The following is an 18,084-nucleotide window of genomic DNA, read 5'->3' as shown; positions in this document are numbered from 1 at the left end:
TTTTCTTTATTAATATGGTTTAACCTTTTCTTTTCCTTGGAATGGTTTTTATAATTTCTCCCTCTCAGCTGAGTGAGCTCTTATACAACCTTTAAAGCTGAACTGAAAAGTGTTTTGAAAGGAAATTATAAAATACGCTTATTGTAAAATTAAAAAAATATATATATATATATATATATTATTTTTACCAAACAATGAAGAAACCACTCAGGTATTTTGGGCTTTTTCTGTGACCCCCCCTCTGATGTGTGACATCCTCAGAGATGCTGAATTTGATTTTTTTTTTTTTAAACTCCCTGATCTGAACCCAAGTGGCCTTTTTTTTAAAGGTCGGTAATCATCTTTCTTGTCGTGTCACCAGACTTGCAGACAGATGTTTTGAACGCTCGAGTGAAGAGAAGGGCAGAGCTGTCAACTGATCGCCACCCGGTGGAGGGCTGGGTCCGGTGGACTCACCGAGGACCTAATGGAGGACTGGAACAACACCTGCAAGAAGGCAGACCAGGCTGGTGGAAGCTGTTATTAAAAAGGAGGACCAGAGAGAGGGCTCTGACTGTCAAGCCTCCCTGGGAAAGTTTACTCCAAAGTAAAGGTAAAGGAAGAAACCTCAGACTCCAGCTCTTTACCCTTGCAGAGTTGAGTTCGACTGTCCAGTCTCCATGCGTTGGCTGAATCTGGAGAGGCTTACAATTTTGTTCTGTTGGAGGTGCTGAAGTCACTTTTAAGGGCTTTCCGAATAACCGGTTATCTCTACATGAAGCCGAGCTCGTTCCCGGTGCAGGCTGGACTCCATCAGGGCTGTTTGTGGTGTTCATGGGCAGGATCTCAAGGTCCAGTCGCGTCTGGGTTACGATCCTCTGACTTGTGAGAAGTTAATCAGTTGTAGATGTTCATCAAATGATTACTTTCTGAACTATTTTGCTAACTGTACAGACAATAATGTTGGCCTCTCAAACTATTTCAAATTAAATCAGAATCAAGTGGTTTTAACACAAATTTTATTAGGTGTCTGGAGGTGAAACAAGGTATTGGCAATATTTATTAGTGCTTCTGATTCATATTTCTGCCGTAATTGCACATACTTACAATCTCACTCAGCAGAGTGACAGGACATGTATTTACACACGCTGAGCCGCAGCCAAAAATACTTTTTACAGGACTTGTGTAAAAATAAAAAATAAAAAAACATCCAGCATTTACAGTTCACTGATTCATCTGCTTAATAGCTGTTAGAGAAGGTTTCTATTTATAGTTAGTGCAAAAGAATATGACAAAACAAAAACAAAGCAGGATCGGTAGAACATCTCAGTCTCCAGCTGAGAGGAAGAAATGAGCTTTTCAAGAAATGATTTCTCCGCAGGACAGAGAGTTACAGGGTCACCCAACCGGGATGACCCTGAGAAATTCATAAAGTGATGCCTTCGCTGAGCCTATTGTGAGGATTTTTCTCTTTGATACGGAACAAATTTGATGAAAAGACCAAAAAAACTTAACCCTAAGATGAACTGTCTGCCCCTCGCTCAACGTGTGAATCTCTAAGCTACCGTCACACTAAATTTGAGCTCAATATCTGTAAAACAAATTGAGTTATAGCCATTTTTTGTGTTTACAAATGAACAACATTATCGCCCTTTTGCTTTCGGTGGCAGGCAGATAAAAAAGGCACGCAGCGGGGAGAACCCATCGAGTTATCTGCAGGGGTGTTTGATCCCACCGCTCGGTGCGAACAGCTGCTCCTCTCGGGGTTGTGCTCGAAGTAAAAACCAAACCCAGCAACCTGAATTTTTTTGGTTTCTTTACATTTACAGAGGACTCCTGTCACTTCCAGACAGATCTGTTGTTCAGGCCTTCGAGCGACTGAAGCTCGTGTAAATTTGACTCAGAGTTTGGGAGGGAGCGGGGGGCGTGCAAACACGACGCCCCTGGATCCATCAGTTCCTCGCAGTGGGAACGCCCACATCCCATATCTCTGAACGTCTCAGATTTCTCTAGTTTAAACCTTCTCTGTGCGAAGGTCGCCGCCGCCCCCCCCCTGCAGAGGAAGGAGCGTCAAGAAGCTACCAGTAATCACAAAATATGGAGGAACGTGGAGAAACTCATTACCTGCTAATCTAAAAACACAAGCTCTACTGTTCAGACTGTTCCCTTCTTCACTTCTTTGGCATTTTGATATTTAAAAAATTAACACAGCTGCTGTTTGGTTTGGGTAGAAAATGGTTCTCTATTTGCGCCGTTTGTACACGATTGCTAGAATTGCTACGGCTCCAGCGAATAGCGCTAGGATTCCCAGATAAGACATGGAAGAGTGGTGCCCGGGCTGAGAGTCTCCAGGTCTGTTCCTGTGATTCGTCTGCGAAAACAGGACACAAGGATCATCATTAGATCGTCAGCGTCTGGACATGGTGTGTTTGTAGAAATGCTCAGATTACGTTTTGATGTTGGGCATGCTTTCTGCTTCTGAAAGGTCACAAATTGTATTAAAACATTAAGACCAGTTCGTGACTGGGCCACACACTCGATCTGGTGCCGTCTTATTAGCGAGGCCACCTGTCCGCTCCCAACCCGACCATCCTCTGTATGTTCTTAACCCGGTAAATAAACGAAGCACGGTAGCGCTACAGCTAACTGGGTCAGGCAGTGATCGAGCTAATTCCTTCATTTGTTTCTCAACTCAGATGAAATAAAACATTTTATGACAGACGTCGGCAAAGAGCTGAGCGAGAGCTGGCACTTTGGACTGCTTTGCTCTCGTGTTATCCACAAAGGAATAATCTGAAAGTTTACAGCCAATCAGAGCGATTCGTCAACTTCAGCTCGGTGTGAGAACAGGAAGTTAAACACAGACTTTCTACTGCTGCCTGTTGAAGAACTATTTATTTAGACCCATTCTGATGATCATTTTTGACAATGAATTGGTAACCAGTGGACCCATTTTAAAAAATCTGATTGTGTTGGATTGGTCTTTAAAAGATCGATCTGATGGTATCAATATATAATGTGTTTGATGAGGCTATAAAATCAGGTTGTTACTTTTATTGGTTGGATGATGTGGAAATCTGTTGCACCTGTTTGTCCGACCAAATGTGGGGAAACACGCATTCAAACAATGAACTCCTCGGCTGCCGTGCACGTTTCCTGTGATTCTGGTTGGTGCTGTGGCTTCTCCTGCACTGGGTGAAAAGCTCCTAAACATTTTTATCTGCTTTAAGACCTTCATCCCCTTCTGTCAGATTATCTGACCATCAACATCCTCGGCATTGCTCAGCTGTCTTTGAGCACTTTGGGTCCGTCACGTTCTCCGTTTTAAAAAGGAATAGTTCAAATTCTCCTACAGACTGCGTTCCTTCTTTTTTGTTCACGTACTCTTATTTTAATCAATATGTCTTTATTATTAGGCTGTGTTCCTGCTGCTTTTTAACTTGCTTGAATAAAAAAAAAAAAAAAGAAAACTTGATCCAACTGTGCCGTCCAACTATAACCCAATATCAAAGCTGCCTTTTTTTTGGTCCAAAAGTTCAGAAATTTAAAATGCCCACTGAATTTCTGAAGAATTACAATCAGGTTTTCAATCATAGCACAGCACATAATCAACCTTTTTAAAAGGTTTTTAATGATTTTCTTTTAACTGATGATTCTGGAAACATTGTTTTATTCCTTTAGTCCTTTCTGCTGCCTTTCCTGCTGTAGATGATAACATCTCGCCCTTTTGTGACTCGAACAGGTTGTTTGTACCAGAGGTTTATCTTGGTTTAAATCCTACCCGACAAGCAGGACTTGTTCCATTTTGTCGGGGAATGTTCCTTCTCTGCAGCGCCTCTCACTGGTGGAGTCCCTCATGGGTCCCTTACAGGTTCCTTTGCTGTTCGGGCTGTATACGTTTGGCTTTGGGGTTCATTTTCAGGAAATACAATATCTCCTTTTATTGTTTTGCGGACAGAATCCAGGTATATCTGCTTGTTTAGCTTTGAAGCCATTATTAAATTGTTTGAGTGACATAAAAACTTGAGGTTTATCTTCCCTAACCTTAACAAAAATAAAACTACAGTCCTCCAGACAATCTCGGTCCTTTGGCTCAGATTAGTCGCTCTGCTATCAGAAGCTTCGGTGTGATTTTTGGCAGCTTGTTTAAGTTGGATAACCAGATTTGTGCAGTTAAGTCCGGCTTTTTCCACCTCTGAGTTACTGCCAAAGTAAAGCCTGGACTACTGTGATCACACACCTACACACTGTCTAAAACACAGCAGCTCAGACATCAGAAACTTTAAAATCCCTGTTTAAGACCTTTGGCCTTTGATTTAAAAGAGAAGAAATTTGACCTGATATTTTGCTGTTTATATATAAGTTGATATTTTATATAATCCATTGTAGTGTCCTTTTATTCTTGTTTTATATTTTAAGGTTTTGTATTGTTGTCTGGTTTGACTCTAAAGCACTTTGGTCAACCTTGGGTGTTTTAGATGTGCTGTATAAATAAAATCGACAACGGCAGCTACCTTTTTCTGAACTCGGAGCTCCACATCCTCCCCTGCCGTCCTGAACAGATCCACCACAGCTTTGTGTGTCAGATTCTCCAGTGGGACTCCGTTTATCTACAACGCCCACAAGGCAAACACAGAGGAAACAAGCGTTCATCAAATATATGTCAATTCAGCTGAGCAGGTTAATCATTAGTTTCAGTTTAGAGTGATCGACGAAACTCAAGCCACAAATTGCTTGTTTTACCTGACTACCTTTCAAAATGCCTGGAGCTTTTAACACAAAGAGGAGAAAATATCTGCAATCGAGATGTAGAGATTTTCTACCTAAAAAGCTACTTCTACAATTTTTGCATTAGAAACATCCCTGATATTCTGAATGAAGATGGCAGTCATTTAAGGTTACCTTTCTTATAGAACAGGTCTTTAAATAAACAAAGACTTATCTTATTTATCTTATTTACATGATGGCATATCATTTCTGTCTCTACATGGTCGTGCATTTACAGTTCTCTGATCTCTACATCGTGCACAGCGGAGGCCCACCCTGATGTGCACACAGATGAGCACACTCCCACCAGCGGAGAGAGAGAGAGAGAGAGAGAGAGCATTTTTAAAAAAATATGTTGCATCAACCACCTACGCACCAGACAAAAAATACGTTTTCTTTTTAAACTCTGCCAGGGTGGTGGAGATGGCAACACTCGCCCTCCTGCTCCGGCTCCAAGTGCTGCACGCTCTGCTCCTGACAAGCAGCAGAAGTCCAGACACCTCCAGCTGACAGCTTCTGACCCAGCATGGCTGTCAGAGGAGAAATACTCCCCCTGGCTGTACAAGACTAACCTCGATATGTAATTACCTACCGATCTACATAAATACCTACTTACCTACGTAAATCAATACCTACATATATACACAAATACATACCTACCTACTTACCAATGCAAATGAATACATACATGGCTAACTATATAAATACCTACCTACCTATCTACATAAATAGATACCTACCAACACAAAAAACTACCTACCTACGTAAATGAATACCTACCTAACTACATAAATACATACCTACCTACATAAAAACCCTAATACATGAATGAATACATACCTACCCAACTATATAAATACCTACCTACCTACGTATCTACACACCTACCTATCTACCTCCATAAATACCTGCCTACATGTATAAATCCATACACAGACAGATGAAATGAACATCTGGCTTCACTCTGAGCCCCTGATGAATGTCAGGACATTTTACCGACAGAATCCGGTCTCCTTCTTGAAGTCTTCCATCCAGAGCTGCGGCTCCATCTTCTTTTATTTTAGACACATAGATGCCGTTATCGTTCACAACATACTGCTGGTCCACGCCCCCGATTATATTGAATCCTAAACCTAGAGAAGAAAAACAAAGCAAGCAAGGAAATGAGTCAGGTCGTGACGTAACACCGGTATGAGGTGGACATTTCTGATGTCCAGTTGTTTGCAGAGGCAGATCCAGGTCCGATACGAACATTTCTCTTAGTGGATCAAAGTACACGAGAGGAATAATCCTAACGCTGGAGAGCCACTCACATATAGGTGCAATCAAGGAAACGCCATCTCACAAACTGTTACAACAAACTATAAAGCAGATTAAACCATTGTCACCCGCCACTAAAAGACACTGGCAGAAATGAATGTTTCTGCCAGTGTCTGGCTGTCCCCATCTGTAAAAATACAACTACTATTAATGAATTTCTGGGTGGACTTTAATAAAATCCCCAGGAAATGATCACTGGATGTAAATCTATAAATGATTAACCTTTGGAGTCAGTCCGAGTCAAGATGGCTGCACAAAATGACTATAACTCTGTCAAATTTGCATGTATTTTGCTCAAATTTGATGCGGTAGTAGCTGAGAGTCATTCATAACACATACTACAAGTGCTAATCTTTAACTGTGAACTATTGGAGTCAACCGTGTTAGCAAAATATCTCATGAACCACTGGATAGATTTTAATAAAACTTTTAGAAAGTTATTACTAGATGTGCATACCTTTGGACTCAACCCAATTCAAGATGGCCGCCACAGCTAAGCAATATTACCCAAAACAGATAATGCCTAGAACTCGGCAAACTTTACAGACATTGAGGTAAAATTCAGGATTTGATCCCAGATTTAGGAGTGGGACATCTCGCGATAAAGTACGAGATCACGCATAACGTTTTCAAGGTTTTTCATGACCATAAAACGATCTTTCTCTAAAACTGTGGCATACACAGCGGCGGGCGATATGCATTCCTTCAAGGAATGCTAGGCCTTTCGTTATCTTCACCTTTGGAGGAGAAACTGTCCTTTAATGACATAAAATGTACTCTAAGAGTTTCTGTCAGAGCACAAATCTCTGATTTCTTTATCTAACCAGGCGCTAGCAGCTTCTACAAACCAACTACTACTTCAGCCCAACATTTGGTAGTTTAATAGGGTTTGTCATTTGTTGTAAATTAGCCTTTTAGCTTCAAACTCAGCAGCTTTACGGGACTGACTGGGTGCTACGTAACCAGCTAGCATTGCTGCTACGCCTATCTGCTAACTACCCGACGGGTTTTCCGCTTACCTGCCGAGCCTCGCTTAAGTTTTATGGCCACAAAGTTGGGGGGAGAGTGCAAAGAGCCGTTCATTGTGTCCAGACACCAAGCTATTAAAATAAACCCGCACAGGAAAAAAAAGAAAGAAACAAACTATTTATCTGAAGGTGAACTCATTGAGGAGTTTCGATTTTGCTTCCTCCGGTACAGACGGACGTAGCCTCGGTGCTGCCCCCAGTGGACAAATGCGGAACTACGTCTTTACACTAAGTGCTACTTTAACCATTTATATATCAAAACGTTACGGAATATTGTGCTGTGACTTTTGATTTATGTCCACTTTTGACAGAGTCTGGAAGTGTAAATAAAAACAGAAGGCAATGATTTGCAAATTTCATTTACTCATTTTATTCACAATGAAGCAAAGTGAACGTGGCAAATGTTGGAGGGAATGTTGTCCCATTCTGGTCTGATGGAGGATTCTAGCTGCTCAACAGTCCTGGGTCTTTGCTGGACTTTTTTGTTTCATGATGAGTCAAATGTTTTCATTGGTGAGAGGTCTGGACTGCAGGCAGGTCAGTTCAGCTCCTGGACTCTTCTACTATGAAGCCATGCTGCTGGAATGATGCAGTCTGAGGTTTAACTTTGTCTTCATGAAATATGTAAGACCTTTACTGAAAAAGATGTCATCTGTTCATCTGATCATATGTTGTTCTAAAACCTGTATTTACTTTTCTGCATTGATGGTGCCTTTCCATATGTGTAAGCTGCCCTCGAAGCACAGCTGCCTTCTGACCAATCTGTTCTCTTCAAAAATGATAAATGAATAAAACCAGATGGGTTTAGCAATTTCATTTGACTTCCACAGAATTTTGTCAACATCTGTAGCGAATGTGAACATGTGAGTGCATCTTAATGCATCTACAATCCCAATTCCAACAAAGCAACATCTGGAAGGGGGCAGATGTTCTTCTAAAACCTGTATACTTTTCTGCATTGACGGTGCCTTTCCAAATGTGTAAACTGCTCATGTCATAGGCACTGATGTACCCCCATACCATCAGAGAGGCAGATTTTGGCACGTTGGGCTAATAATAGGCTGGATGGCGCTTTTCCTCTTTCGTGTGGAGGAGGTGGCTTCTGTGGATTTCCAAAAGAATTTAAAATTTTTATTCCTCTGACCACAGATCAGTTCTCCTCTGTCCCTCAGTCCATCTTAAATGAGCTTTGGTCCAGAGAAGACAGCAGTGTTTCTGGATGGTGTTCACATCTGGCTTCTTCTTTGCCTGATAGAGCTTTAAGCAGCATTAGTGGATGGTACAGTGAGCTGGTTCCTCCAGATGTTTCTTATTCGTACCCCTTACTTTTATAACCTTTTGTTGCTCCTGGAACAACCCTCTTGAGATGTGTTGCTGCCATAAAGATCAAAATGACCTTTTGTTGATACAGTTTCTTAGTTTAAACATTTAATACATTTACTACGTTCTATTGTAAATGAGTGTGAAATTTGCAAATCATTTTATTAATATTTTTAGTTAAAATAGTGCACTAATTTATTAATACCAGTGGTAGAATAAACATCTAGCTTTTTCTTTTCTTTAAAAAAGAAGAAATAATTTAGCAAACCATTTTGCTCCAGAGGCTTAAATGATTTTGTTTCCAGTTTTATTGAAGAACCAGTTTTAATTCATTTCAAGTGGTTGAGAAGTTTTGTACATTATACTGCAGCAAAAAAAAGTGAAATTAGGAAATTGAATATTATTTATAACAAATTTAGGTTTAGCATGCCATAGCTTTAAAAACATAAATATTGTTCTATATAGTTGTATAGGTTTGATTAATCTGAATAGATTTTATGTTTGTTATTGTACAGTTACCTCAAAATGTTTGACCTAAAATGTTAAAATGTATTTTCTCACAAAATTGGCCAAATAAACAGAACTAAGCCAACAATGGTTTGAAAGGTGAAATTAAAAAAAAAAAGCATCAGTTGTAAATGTGTACAGAAGAGCATTTATAGAGTTAACACTTTGCATATTAGATTATACTGGGTTTATATATATATATATATATTATCAGAGAATGTATCCCTTTTTCCCGAAAACAAGTTTGGAAGTAAATTTTCCAAGTCTGTGTAAATATGGGGAACAGAAAATGAAGTCAATATTTTAAAAAAATAATTTAAAAATAAAAGTTGCTCCAGTAAACAGTACTTTTATGCTAAATATATACAAAACAAAAGTCATTTTGTCATAAGTCAGCTGTTGTTTCATCTACTGCTGTCTCAGTTTTTGAGTTGTTGACATAAAAAGTTGTAGCAGAAGTTACTCTGAAGATAAAACAGGTAAGAAAAGGTGAACTCTGTCATTTTTAGGCCACAAATTCATCAGGAAACGATCGAGAATCTTTAAAATCTTGCTGTTTTTTTTTATTTAGTTTGATTTTTATAGTGTAAAAAAATTCATAAAATACATACCTATAAATTACAGGCCTGGCATTTTTTGAAGGAATGCATATCGCCCGACACCTTACAGGCCAGACGTTTAGACTTTAATCACCTTATAATTAGAAGGAAGTTGCAGCCATTTTTTGTCAAACCTTGAAAGTAACATTTTGTGCAACCTCAGGTAATAATGAAAGATCTAATGATGTTTGTGTTGACAATGACTCAGCTTTTGAGTCCAAAAGTTAACGAACTGAAGCAGGACATCATCCAGGGAGAGTTCCAATAAAATCTGGGAAGAGGTTGGAAAATAAAAAAGCCCGACCACTGCAGGAATACCTGCCATGAATTTATAGAAAAGCTAAAAATGAGCCGAGACACTGACAGAAAAATGCAGAGCGCTAAAAGTGGTGCTTTGTTAGTAGAGGAACAAACAGCATGCAAACATCTGAATACTAAAGAAAGCAGAGAAATCTGTAATTATTCTAGATGCAGGCAGGCAGCACAAGAGAAGCGTCCAATTTGCATCAAACCACTTTTATTCAGTCAGTTTTTGTTGCCTTTTGATTCATAATATCAAAATACTGCACCTCTTATCTTTGGCAACAGGCTGGGAAGTCCCTCCCTCCCGTTTTCGCACATTCTCATTGAATTATTTGTGCCTTTTTGCAGGTTTGACTTTCACAAGTACAACCCCCCCGTTTCAGCCTGAGAGCGACTGACAACAGACAAGCTCATTATAGAAATTTAACGGAGTCGCTGTCCTACTGAAGACGGGTCTAAGGAGTCGTCGTTCCGGCGCTTACAGAGGAGGAGCCCGGTGAATTTTCTGCATCATATTTTCATGCATTACGAAGGCTCTCGACACATCCATACCAAAGGGACAGAACGATAAAACATGCGTGAAAACTGAACACCACTCACCATCTGAAATGTTTGGGACACTTTTCATTTCATATAAATTAGCTTTCCCTTGATTTGTTTCAGATCCACTGTACCCCATTCACTACAATAAAGTCAAAATCAACTGGATTGTTTGAAGCTTTAGGATGAGACGTAAAGAAAAAATAAAAGTTATTGTGTGCAGATCTGGCTGAATCTGCCTTCTGCTCTGTGATAAACGTGCCCATCGGTTGCACTTTGCTGACTTTAGTGCCTTGCAAATTTTTTAATTAATTTATTTTTTCAAATCAGGTGCAACAAAGTATTTGAAACTGCGTCAAATACACAAAAGGGAAACTGGAGTGGGAGGCTGTGGGGGGCAGTGCTGGTTCAGATCATGTTCGGGGCCACGCTGTAGAGGGCGATGTCTCCGTCCACTCGCAGTAAAGTCACTTCCTCCAGGCCGCCCACCCTGTGCTCGTACTCCAGCAGGTGGGTGCCGTCCACCGCCACTTTGAACATGTCCTCCTCCACGAGGATCTTCAGCTGAAGGGACACCAACAGAAACGGTTGTTCGACACCAGAAACTGTGATCAAAACTGGCTTAAATTAAACCCTGGTGTTCTTTGAAGGAATGCATATCGCCAGAGTTTTAGACTAAAACGATATTAAGTTGAGCACTGATGGTTGCAGCGATTCGAGACAGATCAGAATGTGTTGAGAATGAGTCTCAGCTACAGTTGAGACCAGATGATGGTTTCATGACAGACCAAGAAGATGACTATTTAAAACTCTTTTCACTAAATAAAGTACGACTGATTCAGAAAAACTCATGTCAGCTGTGTTGCTAAACTCTGTGCTGAATGGAGTTTTATCCCGGTTTTATCCCTGAATAAACAATGCTTAAACAATGAACAAATAATGAATATGAATGAATAAACAATGCTTGTGGGTAAATTTGACAATAAAAAAAACCAACATTCATTCAACACTTATAAATACAAGACACTGACTGACTTATAACTAAAATTAGTTGTAGCTGAGACTCATTCACAGTTGGAGCCGTTTCTATGTTTTCTACAGGTCAGTAGTCGGAGGCAGCCATCTTGAATTTTATCCAAAAGGTAATGACTTGTAGCTCCTCAAAGTTTCATTAGAACCCAAACAGTGAATCATGAGGTATTTTGGTAACAGGCAAGGACAAAAACATAATCTTTTGGCAGCTTGATAATAAATGCATGTCAAACAAAATCTAAAACAGGTTCATGACTGATACTGTGATGCTATTTGTGATTTTACAGTGACATCAGCTTGTTTTTCAGCTCACAGAGTGGTAATAGTGGGACATCTGTGACCCGTGCTGGCAGCATGAGTCACACTGAGCACAGACCACAGCGCAAAAAAAAAAATGCAACTGAGATAAAGACATAGTCCATAAAGACACCATCTTGCGATCCCAGTTACTATAATATTATATAATCTTCTTAATCTACCTTTAGGTCAATGTTTTCTAACAGAAATAATCCTTTGTCTTATAATTTCCTTTGAAATTGATAATTGCGTTGGGAAATCCCTTCGTATAATGTTTGCAGTCATTGTGAAGCTTGATGATTCCCCCTTTTTTTTAAATATATGGCTGGTATTCCTGGATGACGCCCCTCCAGACCAATAAAAAACATCAAATGTTCAAACCGGCACGCTTGTAAACAAAACTAGCTTGTTACCAGTCGATAAATCACCAGATTTCAACAAATTACTTGTCATTTTAAAGCTTTTGAGGTGAAGAATAATAACTCTATAAGGCAAAGCTCCTCATTTTCCCAGCACGGGTCACAAATGTATACAGTAGGGGTGTAAAGGTGCATGATGGTGCGTGACGTTCTGTTCTGGATGGGTATATGAGCTAGAATCAGTCACAGGTGATCACATATACAAGCAGGTTACCAGATGATGGTTTCATGACAGACCAAGAAGATGACTATTTAAAACTCTTTTCACCGAATAAAGTATGGCTGATTCAGAAAAACTCTAAACTCTAAACTCTGTGCTCCCAGTGATTTAACAGGCTGAATGGATAAACAGAGTTATATCCCTGAATAAACAATGCCTGTGGGTAAATTTGACAATTAAAAAAAACAACATTTATTCAACACTTATAAATACAAGACACTGACTGACTTAGGATGATGGTGGGATGTTTATTTTAAACGTTCTGGCACCAGAACTATGACGACATAAACATAAATGTTAGTCTGATTTTTCTGTCTGGTGTAGCTCTCACACGCAAGTAGTATATGACTTCACAAGTTTTTGTGTTTTGCGACAACAACTATAAAGAAATTATTCTAAGAGTGCTGGGGGAAAAAAAAAACAACATATTTTAGAGTTTTGCATCCCTAAACGTATCCCATCACGAACGAAGTGAATGAACATTTTACCTCAAAACGCCGCCCGTCAACAAAGGGGAAGGGTCCGTCGCGCTCCTCCGGCCCCCAGTGGCCGCCAAGGCTGGAGTTTCTCACAATGGTTTGCTCAAAAAAACGAGGGTTAAAGTGAAAGACGACATCTGAACCTCTGATGAAATCCACTTTGAACCTAAAAAAACAAAAAACACAGCACATTAACGTAAATCAGCACAAAAATGAAGCACTTTTTTACTACTATCAATCAATAAAATACCATTTTTAGCAGCCCGCTGACGAGGATAATAATGTTTTTGTTTGTCTACACTGTTAGCAAAATATCTCAAAGTACTGGACAGGTTTTAATGAACCCTTCAGGAAGAAATCATTGGATGTATATCTACAACCGATTAACATTTGGAGTCGTCACAATATAAGATGGCTGCCACAGAACTAACAACAAAAATGGCTCCAACTCTGCCAGTATTAAAGATACTGAACTAAGCTTTGGTGTGGTCGTAGCTGAGCATTATCCCCAACACATACACACAGTTTGAAAGAGATTGGGACACTAACAAACAACAGCAGGTCGTTCTTTACATGAAGCAGTACATGACATCAGTTACAGATGCTGGTTTTGTTTGATGTTTGTACCTGTCTGCACCAGGACGAGGTTCTCCGATTATCGTGATCACAAGTCGCGGCATAATTCCAGCATGAAGGGGCAGATCGTAAGGCACCATCTGCAATTTACACCATTAATCAGGACAACACAGCACTTACACAGATCATTTCTCTTCACGCGTGTTTCTGCTTCATAGAGAAAATTTGCTCAAAGTCTGTGGTCTTTACCCAATAAATGACATTCCCAAGACGAGATGCAGAGTTGTTTACATTTTATTAATAATACTCTTAACTCAGCAGAATACAGCAAGGAGATTAAAGGGTAGTCTGGTCATTTCTGAAGTGATGTACTGTCAAATAGTTATCAATACCTTTCCGTATAGGTCGTGATGTCAGTCATAGAGCACAGAGGTGTTCACAACTCGTCTCAATAATGACAGTGGTGTGAAATAATGCAGCATTAACGGCTCTGTGTGACACTATTTGTTTAGCTTGTCAGTGTTTTTATCAATCGAACAACGTCTGTTTTACACGGCTGTGTCTGAGTTGTTGATGATGATGATGATGATGCTGAATGGACTGGGAGTAAACATGGATTAATTAATCCACTAATGTTGGCCACTTTATAAAACTGTCAGTCACGAGTGTGCATACTTAATCACCGAGTTGGAAAATGAAAACACGGCAAAAGCTGCGACGACCAGCTTACTGCAGCCCATGTTTTAGTTTTTGATAAGAGAAAAGGCTCTTCTATGTTATTTTTAAGAGTACAAGTTCTTCTAAGGGTTGTTAAATATGTTTGTTAAAGTTAAGCAATTAGTTATATATTTTGTTACACAAATTTTTTAAATCTGCTTTTTCGTTCCGGGTCGCAGGGAGCTGGTGTCTGTCTCCAGCAGTCACTGTTTGATTGGTGGGGGACACCCTGGACAGGTCTCCAGTCCATGGCAGGGACACACAGAGACAAAAAAAAAAACATTCATGTTCTCACTCACACATAGGGACAATTTAGAGTTACCAATGAACCTAAAGTTGTGGGAGGAAACCCACAGGTGGCTGGGGAGAACATGTAAACTCCACGCAGAAAGCCTTGTTGCTGTGAGGTGACAGTTTTACCCACTGCTCCGCCGTTCTGCCCTGAAAATGACCAAATATACAGTATGTGACCTGTGCTCCAAAATGAGTCAGAATCAGCTCAGGCTGCAGTGCAAGATAAGAAAAAATATTGATTTTTGCCATAACTGAAATGTGTGTAAAATGAGTCCATAAAGACACCATGTATTGATCCCAGTAACCAAAACAGCATAAAATCTTTCTAATCTATCTTTAAATTAAATCCTTTGTCTTATAGCTTTCTTTGAAATGAACAATTCTTCTCTGCTGGCTGCTGTAGCACAGAAACTCCCTTCATATGTTCGCCGTCATGTTGAAGCTTAGGGAGTCCCCTTTTTTAAATACAGGACTGGAGTTCCCGATGAAATCACTCCAGACCAATAAAAATCAAGTTTCCAAACCAGCACTCCTGTAAACAAAACTAGCTTGTTGCCTGGCCGGGTGATAAATCACCAGATTTAAACAAACTATGCATCATTTTGAAGCTTTCGAGATGGGGAAATTATTATTTTACAAATATTCCTCATTGTGACTCATTTTGGCAGCACAGATCAGATATGGGGTCAAAAATAAAACATTGGTGTTGCAAAATGGCCACTAGCCTAGCCTGGATGAAGACTTTTGCTCTTTTCTTCATACTCCATGCTCTCTGACTGATACTGTTGATAATGATTAGACAGAACTTTGCTTCAAAAATGACCAGACTGTCCCTTTAACATCATGAAGTAAAGCCACTTCAACTTAATCATTAATCAAAACTTTGACTCTGCCCACATTTTTACAGCAATGCCTCAGTGAGTCATGATGTACTTCAGCTATTTCAACCTTCTGACCCAAGTCCCAGTGATTCAAAAAGGCAATGAAAGGAAAAAAAAAGTTCATTTTTTTTACATTTATATTTCAACAGCTGCACAAATGGACATCAGAGCAACATGACGTGACAGCAAAAGAGTTTTAATTATAACCATGCGTGTATGCGACAAGTCAGAGCTGAATCTGAGCTGTAATTAAATCAAATATGTGAAAATGAAAGTGGCATTCATAGCGTAAACTCTGCAAATGTGGACATTACATCATATTGCACTTAAAAGAATTACATTCAGTGGATTAAGCATAACTTCTGAACACATGTAGATGTTATGATTTCATCAGATTTAAATTTATGTTCAGTTTTTGGCACTAATCAAACCACGTGCTGCTGCTGGAAGTGACGTCCAAGTCCAAGTGAAAAGTTGGGCTCATTGCTTTCAATAAAATGGTGGATTATATCTGGGCTGAAAGACAAAAAAAAATACACTTGCATTGATTCCTTCTGAACAAATATTACTGGGAGGTTTTACATTTGCATTGCACCCCAGCAGAAGCCAAGATGGAGCGATAAAAACCCAAACAGCCCTCACTGAAATCCCAACAGAAAACGTGTTCACTTGCTTCTGTGTACATGTATGCGAGGCCAAAGACCACACCAAGGATAACTCTTCACCCAAAACCAGATCAGAAATACACCAGAGAAGAAACACAGCGTCCAGGCAACATAATATTTATTAGAAGTACTCACCAATGTGCCTCCTGGTCCAGCCGGCCCCCCGTATGGACCCAAAGGCCCGGGACCGGAAACGTAGTGGCCAGGAGCAGGAGGGAATCCTCCCCCTGCAGGTCCCCATGACCCGGGTGGTATTGGGGGAAACCCACCAGCAGGGAATGATGGAAAAGAGCCAGGACCAGCTGGAGGTGGGAATGCACCTGGACCTCCCGGCCCATACATCCCGTTTCCTCCTGGTGGCTGACTACCAGGGAAAGGCACATTCGGATAAGGTCCAGGAGGAGCTCCGGGGCCGGAGGGAAACGGACCGGCTGGGTACGGAGCAGGACCTCCAGGCAGCTGTCCTGGAGCTCCTTCAGGTGGATACTGCCCGGGGAACTGTCCAGGCGCCCCAGGACTGGAGGGAAACTGACCTGGAGCTCCTGGTACAGGTGGATACTGTCCAGGTATTCCAGGACCAGCGGGGAAGCCGCCGGGTGCAGAAGGAGGTCCTGGATACTGCCCCGGCGCTCCTGGGCCTGAGGGGTATGAAAATGGCCCTGGCGCCCCAGGGCCAGACGATCCGCCGCTGAAGTCAGTCGGTGCTGAGGGCTGGGTGGGAGCTCCAGGGGCCGAACCGGGCCATCCTGGGTTCGAAGGAGCTGGAGGGTTGCTGGCTGGCACTGAAGGATTGGTGTTGCCTATTTTCTTGGCTTTGCCTTGTGTGTCCTCCCCTAAAGCATCTGCCAGCTACAGCAGGAACAAAACACAGGAACAGGTCAGAGTTGATCCACCAGTGAACACACACTGGAAAATGTTGTAAATGTGTGAAGTTCTTTAAACTTACCGAAAAATCTGCCATGATCTAAAACAAGAAAATAACACGTTTGTCAGTAGAGTATTTATCACTCGCTGCAAATGTTTGTCTGTCTGTCAGCAAAACATCTAATGAACCACTGGACAAACTTTAATGAAACTTTCAGTAAATCTTCACTTGGTTAACATCTACTACTGGAGTCAGGCTCAATCAAGATGGCTGCCACAGCTAACTGAAACTAGCCAAAACAAACGGAACAAACGGCTAAACTTTGATGGGTTTTTTTTTCTGAGCATAATATCTCGCGATATCTGAGACTGCACACAACATTAATTTCACCAAAACGGCTTCGAATTTGTCAGATGTGAGCAAAAGATGAGCTTAACCTGAAACTCTGGCGTGAGAGACGGTGGGGGATATGCAGACTAGCAGGCCTTTAATTCTAATAATAGTTTTTAACAAACTGTCAAATCACTGTGGGCAGGTCGGCTCTGAGTTAATGTTTCCATCTGGTGATTCACAAAATCCATTTCGGCAGGCTTGAAATTACGCGACATTACTGACATATTACAAAGACAACCTATAAAGACAGTACCTGACTTCGGGGGCATAAAAGCAGGAAATATGTATTAAATGCCCAAAATAACTGATGTAACAGACTTGGCTACCGATCTAGCTAACACCAGCTAACTCTGTTAGTTTACGTTTGTTTAGCTTGGTTTTATGGCGAGCAAAAACAAAAATAAAACGCTGAAAGCTAAGTTCTTATCATACCTGGCCAGGAGCTGGACTATCCTTAAATGACAGCGGGTAAAGGCGATGATTTGTCCGGCTGTAGAGACGAATTAGCCCGCTTATTTAGGCTGTAAGCTAACCCTCACACAACCATAACTCCTGAAGAGGAAAAAGAAAACGCGCACGCGAAGCATTCGTGACGTCAGAGATGGGCGCGTTCCGGTGCGCGCGCACACACAGACACGCCCATACTTTGTGTGTTTGTAGAAAACTTTCACTAAAACCAGAGAAAATGGCCTTTCTAAGGAAAATGATGGAGCTGAGTGCTGAGGTTTGCTGAATTGTTTAAGCTAAATGCAGCAAAACACTAACTCTATGCCAATAGTTAATCAGTTAATCAGCGAGTGATAAATACTCTACTGACAATTAACCAAGTTAAAAGTAGCAAAACACTAGCTAAAGGTAACAAAAGGCTAGCTAAAAGCTAAAT

The 18,084-nt window shown here is 40.7% G+C and overlaps 2 protein-coding genes across 2 annotated transcripts; both read right to left on the bottom strand.

The window, feature by feature from the left end:
• Positions 1-981: 981 nt before the first annotated feature.
• On the bottom strand, positions 982-7,303 carry LOC108232320 (synaptojanin 2 binding protein). The gene is made up of 4 exons (XM_017410048.3): positions 7,086-7,303; positions 5,743-5,879; positions 4,494-4,589; positions 982-2,350 (listed from the first exon to the last, which is right to left on the bottom strand). The coding sequence occupies exons 1-4, from the start codon at positions 7,147-7,149 to the stop codon at positions 2,222-2,224; spliced, it is 426 nt and encodes a 141-aa protein (XP_017265537.1). The 5' UTR covers positions 7,150-7,303; the 3' UTR covers positions 982-2,221.
• Positions 7,304-9,415: 2,112 nt separating this feature from the next.
• On the bottom strand, positions 9,416-17,787 carry lgals3a (lectin, galactoside binding soluble 3a). Its single transcript, XM_017417851.3, has 6 exons — positions 17,634-17,787; positions 16,890-16,907; positions 16,079-16,792; positions 13,438-13,526; positions 12,820-12,976; positions 9,416-10,927 (listed from the first exon to the last, which is right to left on the bottom strand). Exons 2-6 carry the CDS (start codon positions 16,902-16,904, stop codon positions 10,772-10,774), a joined length of 1,131 nt encoding a protein of 376 aa, XP_017273340.1. The 5' UTR covers positions 16,905-16,907; positions 17,634-17,787; the 3' UTR covers positions 9,416-10,771.
• Positions 17,788-18,084: the final 297 nt, after the last annotated feature.

The sequence above is a fragment of the Kryptolebias marmoratus genome, linkage group LG10 (genome assembly GCF_001649575.2).
Source record: "Kryptolebias marmoratus isolate JLee-2015 linkage group LG10, ASM164957v2, whole genome shotgun sequence".
Taxonomy (NCBI): Eukaryota; Metazoa; Chordata; class Actinopteri; order Cyprinodontiformes; family Rivulidae; genus Kryptolebias; species Kryptolebias marmoratus.
This window is presented reverse-complemented; position numbering and strand designations above follow the sequence as displayed.